We start from the raw sequence: 12,837 nt of genomic DNA on the forward strand, positions 1-12,837 counted from the left end.
TTCTTCAATAAAAAAAAAAAAAAGGTGCAACATGAATCCATTAACTTTCCTGCTCACTATAATCTCATTGTCTCTGTAAAAACCAGCAAGCACTGTGAGGAGTGGAGTACATGTAGAATGATTGCTATTCCTGTCATATACAACATGTATACATGTAAACAAAACATATACAACAACAAACAACAACTCGCATAATCCCTCAGAATACAATGGAATTTTCAATCCATACATAAATCTATTATACCTGGCCACATCAAATCATACAATGTCAGGGACACACAAATATTGTCTTGTTTTGGACTGTGAGCTGTGAAATGCATTCATAGTTTATTCATGCCAGACCTCTTAGTAACTCCTTTACCAGCTGACTCTCTTGTATCTCATTCAGCAGTCCACTTTAACATGTGGAGTGGCTCGCAAGCTTGGCACCGAAAATCTACTGACCTATTCTCTTTGCTAATGATCCCCACCACTCATGAATATTTCAATACAGCACAGTGATATCTTCATTATTCAAATGGATTTTCACTCCGCAATCTCTAAGATTGAAGTGAGCGTGCTGCTTAGTCAAAACAGCTTCCTCCAACGTCTGGGCTAAACAGAATCTCAATATTGCTTTTTGTCCCGGTCATCAACAGGACACGCTTTATTTTTTATTAACATGCCCAATTCCATTTTGTTCTCAGATATACCCAAAGCACTCCTGCCTGCATTTGCATAATGATGTGCTGGTGAGCAACTCTTATGGCCTGTGCTGCCGCTTTCAGTCATTTTCAGCAGGAGATTAACACTGTCCTCTGTGCTCAGAAAGTAATAATGATGAGAGGGGCAAAGTGGAAGACACAGCAAAGAAGGCTTTGATTGGATTTGATCCTATGCTAACGAGACAGCGTTCCTGCCTGTGGATATACAGACAAGGGCATAAGTGTTACATCACTTTCATTCTTACCACTTTACATCACCTTATTGCAGCTTCCCTCGCTGTTCAGAAAGCAGAGCATTCTGGCATAATGTAACACCTGTGCAAAGAGCAATGAAGTTGCGTCCCTTTCCATACTATTTTCTTGATTCATTGCAGTATTTTAAATGTTTCAGGCTGGTCAACCAAATGTCATTTGTCAGTAATTTTCTTCGGCTAATACTAGAAGACGACACTGAGTTAATGCTGTGTGCCTTTAGGTGAGTAGTAGGTCCCTTTATCTGTGTGGTGGGAGACTCCATTAGGCCTGACAACGCTCTTGCATGCCTTATTGCAGTTTGCACCTCTTTCTATGTTTGGTGGGCTAAAATCATTTGGTGTTTTGCCTCTTTAGTGGGTAGGATATCTGGTGGATATACTATTTCTGTTTTTTCCCTATCCATGTGTGCACTTCTGAGGTGACTTTCTTGCTCCTGCTTTGAAGTTTTCAGACTGGCAGTGATTTGAAGTTAACCCTGTAAGACATCCTTGCTCATTTTTTCCTTTTCCCCCCCTCGTGCTGTCAAATGATTCTTCAAGGTTACTCATAGTGCTTGTCTTCTTTCTCACTTTCTGAAGATTTCCTCTACTGATTTCTGAGCTGCCTCTCCTCCTGCAGCAGTCATTCAAACTGTTGCTGACAGCAGGACATTTGGTTCTGAAACTGCCTTCTTTCTTTTTCCACTAATTCTATCCCTTTTTACTCTATAGTCATAGCTAATCCACCATTTCTCTTGCTGTCAGCTGTTTCTTTTTGCTTGTCTGATTCCATTTTCATTTCAGTGTTTCTAGATTCCTCCAAAAACTCGCCAAATTGATAATTTATGTGTTCTTGTCACTGCATGAATATGACAGCTGTTGTGTTTAGATATGTGGAAATGTGTCCTGAACCATTTGTTGTGGTCTAGACTAGTGGTAGAGTTGCTTGGGTACCTGCAAGTCTGACATAGTATACTCCTGTGGTGCATCAATAATTTAGATGCCGAAACTTTCAGAGAGTCAGTAGTTCCTGCTGACACTGCTGCACAAACAGTAAGTGTTCACAGGTGGGATCAAATTGGTAAGGATGTCCAAAAGAAGATGGGTGGAATTCAAGATCTGCCAGACCATAAGCTGTACAGCTCCTGTCAGCCGAAGACACAGACCCCCGTCTCCTGCTGCCGCTGGTATGTTTGAAATTAACCGTCTGAGCTCTTTAGAAACATTCACATTTTGGTACCTTGTCCAGCAGGCTATCTTTGCTATTTTATAATGAACCATAATAAGCCACAAGGTAATTGGATTGTAGCCTATGAAAGTGACAATGCATTGTCTTCATGTTATGTCCTAATTATGTATAAAATATTGGTAGACTAAGATCAGTTATATACTGTCTGTAGCCTCGTCTCTACGTAAGCTAAATATCTGTCAGCCATCCTCTTCTCCATCACCTCCTCCTCTTCCTGTCCTGGAAACTGATGCTTGTCTCTCCATCTTGCCTACTGTCCCATTAGCTCAGTCTCCTTCAGCCAAGGAAACTCACTTGTTTCCTCTCCAGGAAGTAAATTCCATGATTGTTTGGCTATGTGTTCAGAATAGCCCAATCAATTGCCATGCTCTTAAATGTGAGATAACCGAAGCATTCATTAGGAGAAAGCACAACTAATTAAAATATGTATTGATAAAAAAAAAATAGATCTCTCAACTGGGACAGCCCTGGCAACCTCTCCTCCCATTACCATGGCAACTGAGCAGAAGTTTTGAGCAGTGTAAGCAGAATTCAGACTGCACATGAATATTATTAGCCATATATTATTCTTAATACAGATTAATTTATTTTAATTTCTGCGATAGTCTAGTTGCCGAGTTGTGTCGTTTTAGGGACGTATCATGAGTTTTGCCTATAAATATCCGTCTTTCCCAGCCGTAATTATATTGGCTCGTTCATCTCAGCTGCTCTTGTAATTTCGATATTTCTGACAGCGCTTGAAGGCAGCACGAGTCGAAGGGGGCGTGGCTGGAAAGACACCTATGCGACGTCATCACACTCGGTCTCATGTTTACGTGGAAAACATGGCGGCGGAGTTGAGACTGTTCCAGCAAGGAGACAGCTCCTAATAATGCAAATGGAAGTCTTTCGCAAAGAACTGGACGAGAGATATTTTACCGTTAGCTTTTTAGGATTTTTCTTTGATATTTCGCATGAAGCAATTTCCCTCTTGTTCTAGCCACAGGGACAACGGTGATGGAAGACGAGGAGAGGCAAAAGAAGCTCGAGGCCGGCAAAGCAAAGGTAAGGTTGTCAGTTTCTGTCTTAGCAAAACTCATATATCTAACGTTAATATCCTGGGTGTAGAAACTAACTTCATGTTGTCGACAACTTACTGTCTGATGGTTGGGTTTGTCAGCTGTTTCAGACACCCCTCCCATATCCCCACTCAGCTGTCAGTCCTGAAAACATGCGCCCTGCTCTGACAGCCGGCCGGGGCTGGGCTGCCGGGGTTAGCTAACAGCTACTGCTAGCCACAGACTCCTTTGTCATGCAGTGTGCCTAACGTTACTCCAGTGTTGTTTTTGGAATTGGTGTCCAGGAGTGCACGCAAGCCAGTTTATCCAGTTAGTTATGCCCCCGCATCGTTATCAAAGGCTTATGAACGCCACCTGAAGTCAGGCTGACAATCTTGTGTGACAGGATTTTCAAGACATGTCCCCACTAGCTTTAGCAAACACTGACTGTCCCACATGCCACTGACTGGCTGGCCTTTTTCAGGCAAACTACTGCTACACTGGCTTTATCAACCAGCCTGAACAATTAGGTCATGACGACCCCCCACACCCAACTGATGTAAAACAACGAATGTCACGTTGCTGCAGGCCATCAAGACAAATGCATAGACATGCTGGACTGAAGTATGCTGGTATTTTCCACCGGTGCACCTAGATGGATGTTCATAGAATGTAATAATTTTGTCATGGAAGTTAGCATTGTTTCATGTGTGCACATACATGTGCAGAGTGGTCTATCTAAGCCTTGTAGACACAATTGTTTCGTAGGGTTGGTCTTGTAAGGGACCTTGTAAGATCATTGTTCTAAAGGGCTGTCACTGTCACAGACTTGCATTGAATCTTTGCCACAAGCATATACACAAGGAGGGAGGCATTGTATCAAAACCTTTTTAGGTAGGCAATAACCTACTGGTTGTGGAATTAAACCTAGATTGTTAGCCCTTATCTAAATACAAAAGTCACAACCAGCTGTGTTGTTCTAGAAACATTTTTTCTTACAAAAACTATCATAGGAGTTGGTATTGAGAATCAAAGGGAATTGAATTAAGCAGAATTGGGATGATAAAACCCCAAACTTTCCAAAATGCAGAGAAACTTCCAATACATTTATTTTTGTGTGTATGGTGGATACTCATGGGTTCATACTGGAACTGGTGCTTTGGATTTTGGATTTGCACAGCGGGAGGGACTGTGAGCATGGCCATCTCCTTGGTTATGGCTTTGGCATTTGGGTCAATGAAAGGCTCCTCTGCTTTGCAGGAGGAATTTAAAACTGTAATCTACACTGTACCACGTCATCATGTCAATCCCCACTTACAGTGGAGAAACATGCCAAGACAATTCACTGCATAGAAGACATTAATAATGCTGAGCAGGAATATCCAGGACATGATCTGTCGTTCCAGGCCATTAGCTGCAGATATAATGTTGCTTTCACTTTTCTCTGTGTACACTGTGAGAAAAGAAGGTACAGTGACAGAGGGTACAAGTCTGTACTTTGTTTTGGAGTGAAGTGTGCATTATACCAACATTATGGAGTTGGTAGTGCAAGACTTTGGGACGATTCTCCAGTTGTCTGGTGGATACGGCCTTGACTATCATCTTTTCATATGCTGTCCTTGAAAAGCACCCACTACTGTACTGATGAACATGGTGTGAAGACACTGGAAAAAGAAGCTCACACTACGATTTGATGACTTATTATGGCTTGAACAGTATTTTCTTCTGCCCCTTTTGATGCTTGTAGCTAGTCTGCCCTCCACACTATCCAAACCCAGATTCTACAGATGCTTCAAGAAGGCCTCCGTCAACTCAAATAAACCAAATAAATCTTCTGAGCAGAGCAGCACCATGTTAAGCTTTACATTTTACCATTTGAAGAATTATATAGATGCTCTATCTGAGGGGGCGCCGTCAATTATGACTGAGTTGTGGGCTATTTTGCTTCTTTAACTCTCTGCTACAGGCTTGGGTCTCCATAAAATGTATATTTTTCACGTATATTTTTCCTAGTAGTTACTGATCTTTTTTTCCTCTGCTCTTCTGATGTGTCCACTCATCACTTATTGAAAGTATGTGAGTAACATGACCAGGCCAACAGAGTTTTCCGCCATCATGATAACATGGTGGATGTGCGCCCATGCAAAGCTCGGTCTCCTTTAGCAGGGTGAGGCATTATGGCTTCGAATCTCTGAAGCACAAGTTCCTGTTTTTTTCTTTCCAAACTTCTATAATTCTTCAAGGGTGTTTCTCTTTGTGCTCGTGACAGTTAATCATTCTGGTACTTGATAAGAAGATGCCTTATTATTGTTTGCAATACATTACAGCCTGACAGGTCGTATTATAATAGTACATTTTTTGCAAAAAGTTAAAGTTGAAAGATTTGCCAAACTGTGTAGATATTATCTATCAAAAGCAGCTCATTATTAGTCTAGGCACAGGGAATTGCATGTAGGTTTTCTTAGGCTTTCCAAAAAGGTCAGTGTCAGTGATAGACAGTAGAAGACACTTTGAGGACAGCAAAAGCACAACTTGATCTACTTGGCTTAGGCCTATGGTTAATCCTTTAGGAGACAGTGTTAATCATGGTTATACCCTGCACAGCGCTGCATAGTGGACAGCCTAGTGACCACTATGGCTTATGCATTTATAAGTATAAGTATAAGTAATGGACTTAAATGGACACTGTAGAGTGTTACTTTTAGGCTACAATCTTTATCATCTTGACTTAAATATTTTCAACCCTCTGTAATGAAGTGCTATACTGCTTGAGAAGGGATCGCCAAGTGATTAATTGAATGTGATAGGCCAACAGTTGTCCAGTTTTAATTGGCTACAACCTAGTGTTATATGGGTCTGCTCTATCACCTGTGTAAAATTGCATTGTTTTATTCTCTCAACCGTATCTACCCTGCTGTGTGGGAGAAAGTGAAAATCACAGTCCGCACCATCGCTAAACTGCAAAACACAAGACACAAGACACAAAACACAAGTCTTTCAACAGAGACCATCGGTAGCTACTTTGTTGTGTCAAACAAAGGAATACCTGAAAGAAAAAAAAGTCAGTAAAAGGAAATCTTAGAGATCTTGCTGAACCTGATTCTTGGGGCAATGCTCCTCTGGAGATTCTTTGTGTTCATTCATTAACAAAATGGCAGTGAAGTGTCAGGGTCTCCGATTATTTCCCTCATAACTGCATCCTCATATGGATGTTGCTTTTACCCCAAAACAAGTAATATGTTTGAACTTGCTATTTGTTACAGATTATTAAAAATTCTCACAGTCAAGATAAAACATCTCAAGCAGTGTATCACTGGTTTTTAACATTTTTGATAAGTTCATTGCCTGTTGGTGTACAGGGACGGTCCTTCATGCAGGCTACAGTCTTGCTGCCGGACTGCAGAGAACAAGCTGCCCTCTAACTGATAAAAGCTTTCCATTGAGCAATACATTATCATTAGGACTTGGCAGAGTATGCTGTTGAAAATGGAAACTAACTGGCTATGCATTGGACTTGAGGTCAGTTGATAACCTTTGAATAATGTTCATTGCCATTTGACATGGTCACTAGACATTGCTATTACTTATAATTGTCACAATTTATTTGATCTATCGACTTTAATTAGATTGATATCATATGTTGATCAGTAAAATTATTAGACCTTTTCCATTTCTTGCTCCACTGAATCAGTGCTGCGTGTTACTGTTGATGTACATTATCTGTGTGTTTTTTTCCAGTGCTTTGCTGTGGTTATGGTATTTTTAGACACCATTTTTAGTAATATATATGTGTGTGTGTGTGTGTGTGTGTGTGCGTTTGCTTCAGTTGAAGGTAGTGGGTTTCCTAAAGCCCTCTCCACACAGCTGGCTCATAGAAATGCCATTAGGCTTACAGAGCAGGGATAAATTGCAACATAATCTTTTTCCTCTGACATGATTCTGTCACCTTTTTACATGGCATGTCATCTTTACAATGCAGAGATGAACCCACAGGAAACAATGTAGGCTACCTGTTCCAATAAACATCTCTCATGGACAGCTAAGTTGTTTGTGATTTCATTTCATTATTTTGTTATTCTCTGCTTTAGGCACATTTAATGGGTCTGGATTGGCTACTGAGTTGAAAGGTGGGTCAGAGCAGAGGCAGTTTATCTCTGCTTTTTTCCCACCTACCATCTATAGATGGAATTTGCAGCTGCACCAATACGCCTACTGCCAGTTTCTCAGTCCACAGCTCTGTGTAAAGATGATTGAAGTAGCCTAAATATGCCTACATCATGAGGCTTGTCTATCGTTAGTAATCGGGGGAGATAATCAGTGACACACACATAGGCTAATCACTCTATAGGTACCATGCGAGAGGCGGTATTAGCCCATATAGGTCTCACTGCCAGTATGACACTGCAGGTTTTCAGCAAGGAACTGGTATGCTTAAGCTAATGCACAAAGTATTCATCACAGCTTCAATGTGTTGAAGTGCTACTGTTAGAAGTGCTACTGTTTTATTAGCATGTAGGGTTATATTATAGGACAAACTGCCAATACATTGCTTGTTTAAGACTAAGATTTAACTCTCATGCTGCATCCACACCAAGCATGATTGGAGCGTTTTTTTTAACCCTGGAGTGTTTAGACTGCTCCTTTAGTTTGGTTTGTTTAGGCAGGTAGTGCCATTCGAACTCTGGCGTGCACCAAATGACAGCACCAGCATCGCCTGAAAATGCGTGTCTCGATTGTCCTCCAAGTGAACTGCAGTACAGTTTGTTAGGCGAGAACGTAATCTGAACAAACTACAGGAAACGACCCCAAAATGCAAGTTTTTTTTGGGTAAACGCAGACGGATGTTGACATCTGATAGCCAGCAGTTTCTCATGCTTGAAAAACCCAGCGTGACAAAATTCTGAGAAACATGACAGGGATGACATACGACAAAGGTCCCAGGCCAGATTTGAACCCTGGACGTTGCAGTTACATGGCATGAGCAAGCTGAGCCACCTGAATACCCAAGTCCGTTATTCTTAGCTAAAGTTATTGGGCCTGGAATGGGGTGTTTTTAATAGTGAAAATGTTATACAAGTATTAAATTTGATAACACTAAAATAGATAATTCAAAATAATAATGCAAATTCTTATTCAAGTGTAAGCTTCATTGAGATGAAAAAAATACAGACAAAACGCTAATAAAAACAATTAAATTACAGTAGATCTATAGCCTAAATACCTCACATCACAGGGCCAAGCTACGAATGTCAAATTGGGGCTGACAGTGCAAAACGGCAATTAGTTTAGGAGCTTTAATGAACAATAAATAATTTATCTATAAAACTGAATTATGGTAATAATAAACTATTTGGAAAATACAGTTGTAGCTCATGCTTCTTGTGCAACTCAAAATGTTTTTGCATGTCACGTATGAAAAGATGCAATTGAAACAAAATGTCTCGAATCATCTTGGTGCCTAAGTGCCATCAAAAGAAAGAATGTTTTGAAAGTCCCAACAAAGACCCATCAGGCGGCTTTTATTGAGGAATAATAGCATGTTGATGTGTGAAGGGAGGAGAGGAGTGGGGATCCTAATAACCAAAATTCCTACTGCAAAATTTATCTATTTTTCTTCTTCCATCATTCAAAGGGGTTCGGATCTGGTGGGATACATTGCTCTTGTGCATGATCTTTCCATCTCAGTCTTTTGGCTGGGTTTGTTGGAGTAGTCGCCCTTTCCAAAGAAGTCTGCCATTTCTGCAGTCCGCCTCACTGCCCACTGTCACTTCTGGGGTTGGGAGGGAGGCTGTGACATTCTTCGTCATCATCAGTGTATGAGGAGGATGATGCTGCATGTGTAGGATACTTTGACTGCACCTGTTAATAAGGCAAAGGCAAGTAGGGATGTGATAAGTAACGTTGTTATGTTATTTGAGAAAGAAATGAGGGTGATTTATTAGCCGACGTATTAAGCTACATCAAATTTCATTGTAGCCTTCTGTAACCTGTCTCATTTACCATTACGAGGCTTTTAGGTTTCATTAATTCAATAGACACATTGTTAGGGTTTTTAGGACTAATATATTGTTCGTACAAAGAAAACACAAACCTCTTCAGAAGTGAATCAGAGGAGGTCATGGTTGGGTCCAGGTAGGAGGTGATGACAGGCACCCTCTCTTCTGTGTCTGTGTTTTCGGGGGCCATGCGTTGCCTCAGTGAAATGGACACAGTGCGTTTGAATCCTATTATCCTGTCTGACCTGCCTTCCATAGGCGATAGGTACCTCCTTAAGAAATGTTGTTGTCACAGGGTAAACCATTGAGACGGAGACTCCCGCCTCAACACACAATACAGTTGTAGCGGTTTAAAGAGACTTCGGCTCTCGGATACATCATTAGTGAACGCTCATCATGGCTGTGATAACCTGCCTCTGCTCTGGAGGTCTCTCAAACATTTCGCCTGTTGTGGTGGTATTGAACCAGGCAGGGCGGAGAGGTAGTTTCTGTTGCTCTTGCTTTGCTGTCAGGGTTGTCGGCTATCGTTGATTGCCAACTGCAGTGTTTGTATGCAGCCTGGGCTTGAGTCCCTCAGGTAGCTGGGTGTTGGCCAGAACGATGTTGCGGGCATCGCTATGACCTTCTCCTCCAGGCCTCCGCTGCTGTTCTAGGCACCTCTGCTAAATGTTCAGCAGTGTGTCTCGGGCATCGAACAGGTTTGTAGTACAGCGCTCCTCATTTCTCAATTCCCACTTATGTAATGACACATTTTTGTAACATAGACTCTACATTAAGCTTGGGATAAAGTGCTATTAATTAGGGCTGGGTGATATTGGCAAAATCAATATCACAATATTTTTGACCCAATACCTCGATATTGATAATTGACGACTATGGGTGCTTTCAGGAGATATTAACACAAGAAAATTTTGAGAAACAAGCAGTAGTAGGCTAATGTGGATATGATGGCGAAGCAGGTAGAGGTATTCATTGTTCATTTCACTCTAGAATGTTAGAACAACTTCAGAAAATTGTATAACTGTAAAAGAAAACTGTAACGCAGCCTTTAAGACCAGGAAAAGAAAAGGGACCGTACGCTCTGGCTCTATGTACGCCATCAGTTCTCCAAACTCCTTCCACAATTCTAATTGTTAGCATGTCCTTTGCAACCATATTGGCGATGAAAGTTGTTTTTTCACTGGGATTTTTTTGTCACACCTCCTGTGGCTTAAAAGGGCCGTTATTGTAGTTCAGTTCGGTCTGGCGGTGTTATCCCCGCGGGTGTCAGATGCCTTTTTAAATGCTAAAGCATTACTGGTGTTGAACCAGGATGGGTCAGTTTGCTCTTCCAGGGCTTTTTGCATTTATTGCTGCTGACATTTTACGATGATAATTTGCAGAGATGACTTATAGTAAAAGCCAAAACATCAAGATGTGAGTGAAGATTGAATCTTATTCTGCTGAAAATTGTGCTGAAACAGTTAGTCGATCAATCGATTAGTTGATCAACAGAAATCGATTAGTTGATCAACAGAAAATTAATTATAATTTTAATAATCGATTAATCACTTAAGTCATTTATCAAGTAACAATACCAAACATTTGCTGGTTACAGATTTGCTGCTTTTCTTCGTTTCATATCATTATACAATGAATACTTTGGGGTTTTTTTGGCTGCCACTCACTAAATAAGCAATTTGAAGACTCTTTGGGCACTTTCACTATGAGCTCTTGTAACTCTGGTTATAGACTACATGATTAATCGATTAATCGAAAAAATAATCGATAATGAAAGTAATTGTTAGTTGCAGCCCGTCTGAAAACCATTTGGCTTATATAAACATGAAAAAATGCAAGTCAAAGCTCATCCTTATGAAAATTGTCTGTTCTGACCGGTTCTGACCCACCTCTGTCAGACACGTTAGATTTGAATTCTAACATATTCTATTCTAATAAATTGAATAAGTAAAATAAAACAAGTTTACTTGGGTGGCTGATAATCTACCGGGCCAGCTGCTTAAATATAATCAGTATATGGGTTATATTTGTTGTTGTTATTAGTGACTTATTATTAGACACAGATAAAACAAGCCTGTGTAAAAATGTGCCTGTGTAAATGTTTTTTTAGACAGCAGATGGTGATACACCTACGTAGTCTCCATTCTCCCAGATGGTGATGCATGTACACAGTCTCCAGTTCCCATATGCTCTGCCAATGCTCTGCTCTCCCCAGCCAAAGAGGACAGCCTGTTACGATACGCAGTTCACCGAAAGCCCAGGTTTCCCTACAATTCCCATCTCCAAAACTCAGTTAATGTTATTTGTGTGTACAGTGCATATAGTAAACCACCAATTTTGTGTGTTTTGTAGTTGAATCACAGTTAAAGGATAGCCTTGTTATCGTGTTTGCAGAGCCTTTCTGTCACTGTAGCCACCACATTCTCCATCCTGCCAACCCACTTGTGCCTGTTTTGAGACTGGGATTCATATCTCCTTTTTATGTGTTCTGATACTTGATGGATAGAGTAATCCTTAAGATAAAGATGGGATATAGATATAAATACCCACACCAGGCATAGGGCGTGTGTGGGGGTGCAAAGACAGAAAAAAGGTCCTTTGAGCATTTAGTCCTCTGGCAGCAGGGTTATGTGTTGTTGCAGAGGCGGGGGACTTGGCCACTTTACCCACTCTCAGCTCTGTTTAGGCCTCTGACCTTCTGTGCAGTGACACCAAACCAAATCTGGGTCAAATAGTATTTGCTTTTTTGCTGACATAGGTGCTACAAGAGTGGGGTTTGCCACATAGGAGAATACAGTGAATACAGTGAAGTGAGATACAAAGCTTAGTCAATCACAGGAAAGTATTTGAAAGTCTGTTTAGTCTACTTTTCTGTAATAGACAATTCACCTGATTCTATCTGAATTGTTTGTGAATTGCAAACCCAAATATCTGGCGCTCCAAGAAGTACAAAACAAAAACTAAGAATTATTTGCCACTACTTTTGACTAATGTCTATGCCAGACATGTTTGTTAATGTGAATTCAAGTCTCAAAGTTGTGTCATGGGGTAGATGGGCACCTTCCAGACAGGTAAGTAGGCATTAGCGTGGTTTCCTTGGCGACGGACTATCTACGGCAATCCATGCAACACCTGTGGTGTGACACCTGTAGCCCTGGCTGTCTACCCTGCTCAGTTGACTCTGCTATCTGCTTGCTGTCACCGGTTGCTCATACATAATGGATACCAGTGGTATTGCTGTCCAGGCCGTCTAATTAGTGTCATCATTTAAATGTAAAACACTCCTGCTGCTTCTGTGTGAAGCACACAATTGATTTGTTTGTGTGCGTGAGAGAGAGGAAGAGTGAGAGCGAATGAGTAAGGGAGAGTGAGTGGTAACAAGCGGGTAGTCGAAATTAGAGCAGTATACTAGGTGTGCTCGTACCACCAGTGTGACTTCACTTCAAAAGTAAAAGTGTGTCCAATAAGGTTACAAGTTTTCCATCAAAACAAAAAGACCTTTACTCACAACAGGATAACAAAGTCGGTTTGAAGTTTTTGATTAGGGCATAAAAACTGAAGCAGATCCTGTAGTTAACTGGGATATGGGTTTGTACGGGCTTCTACGACAGACAGATT

General features: G+C 41.0%; 1 protein-coding gene across 4 annotated transcripts in view; it reads left to right on the top strand.

Moving 5' to 3' along the window:
- Window positions 1-3,011: 3,011 nt before the first annotated feature.
- akap9 (A kinase (PRKA) anchor protein 9) overlaps window positions 3,012-12,837 on the top strand; it is a 70,692-nt gene continuing 60,866 nt past the window's right edge. For all 4 annotated transcript variants that reach the window (XM_078290132.1, XM_078290135.1, XM_078290133.1 and 1 more), the window contains exon 1: window positions 3,012-3,230. In XM_078290132.1, the coding sequence (XP_078146258.1) occupies window positions 3,183-3,230 (48 nt within the window). In that variant the 5' untranslated portion in view covers window positions 3,012-3,182. The remainder of the gene's footprint in view (window positions 3,231-12,837) is intronic.

Source organism: Centroberyx gerrardi, chromosome 19 (genome assembly GCF_048128805.1).
Source record: "Centroberyx gerrardi isolate f3 chromosome 19, fCenGer3.hap1.cur.20231027, whole genome shotgun sequence".
In the NCBI taxonomy this organism is placed as follows: Eukaryota; Metazoa; Chordata; class Actinopteri; order Beryciformes; family Berycidae; genus Centroberyx; species Centroberyx gerrardi.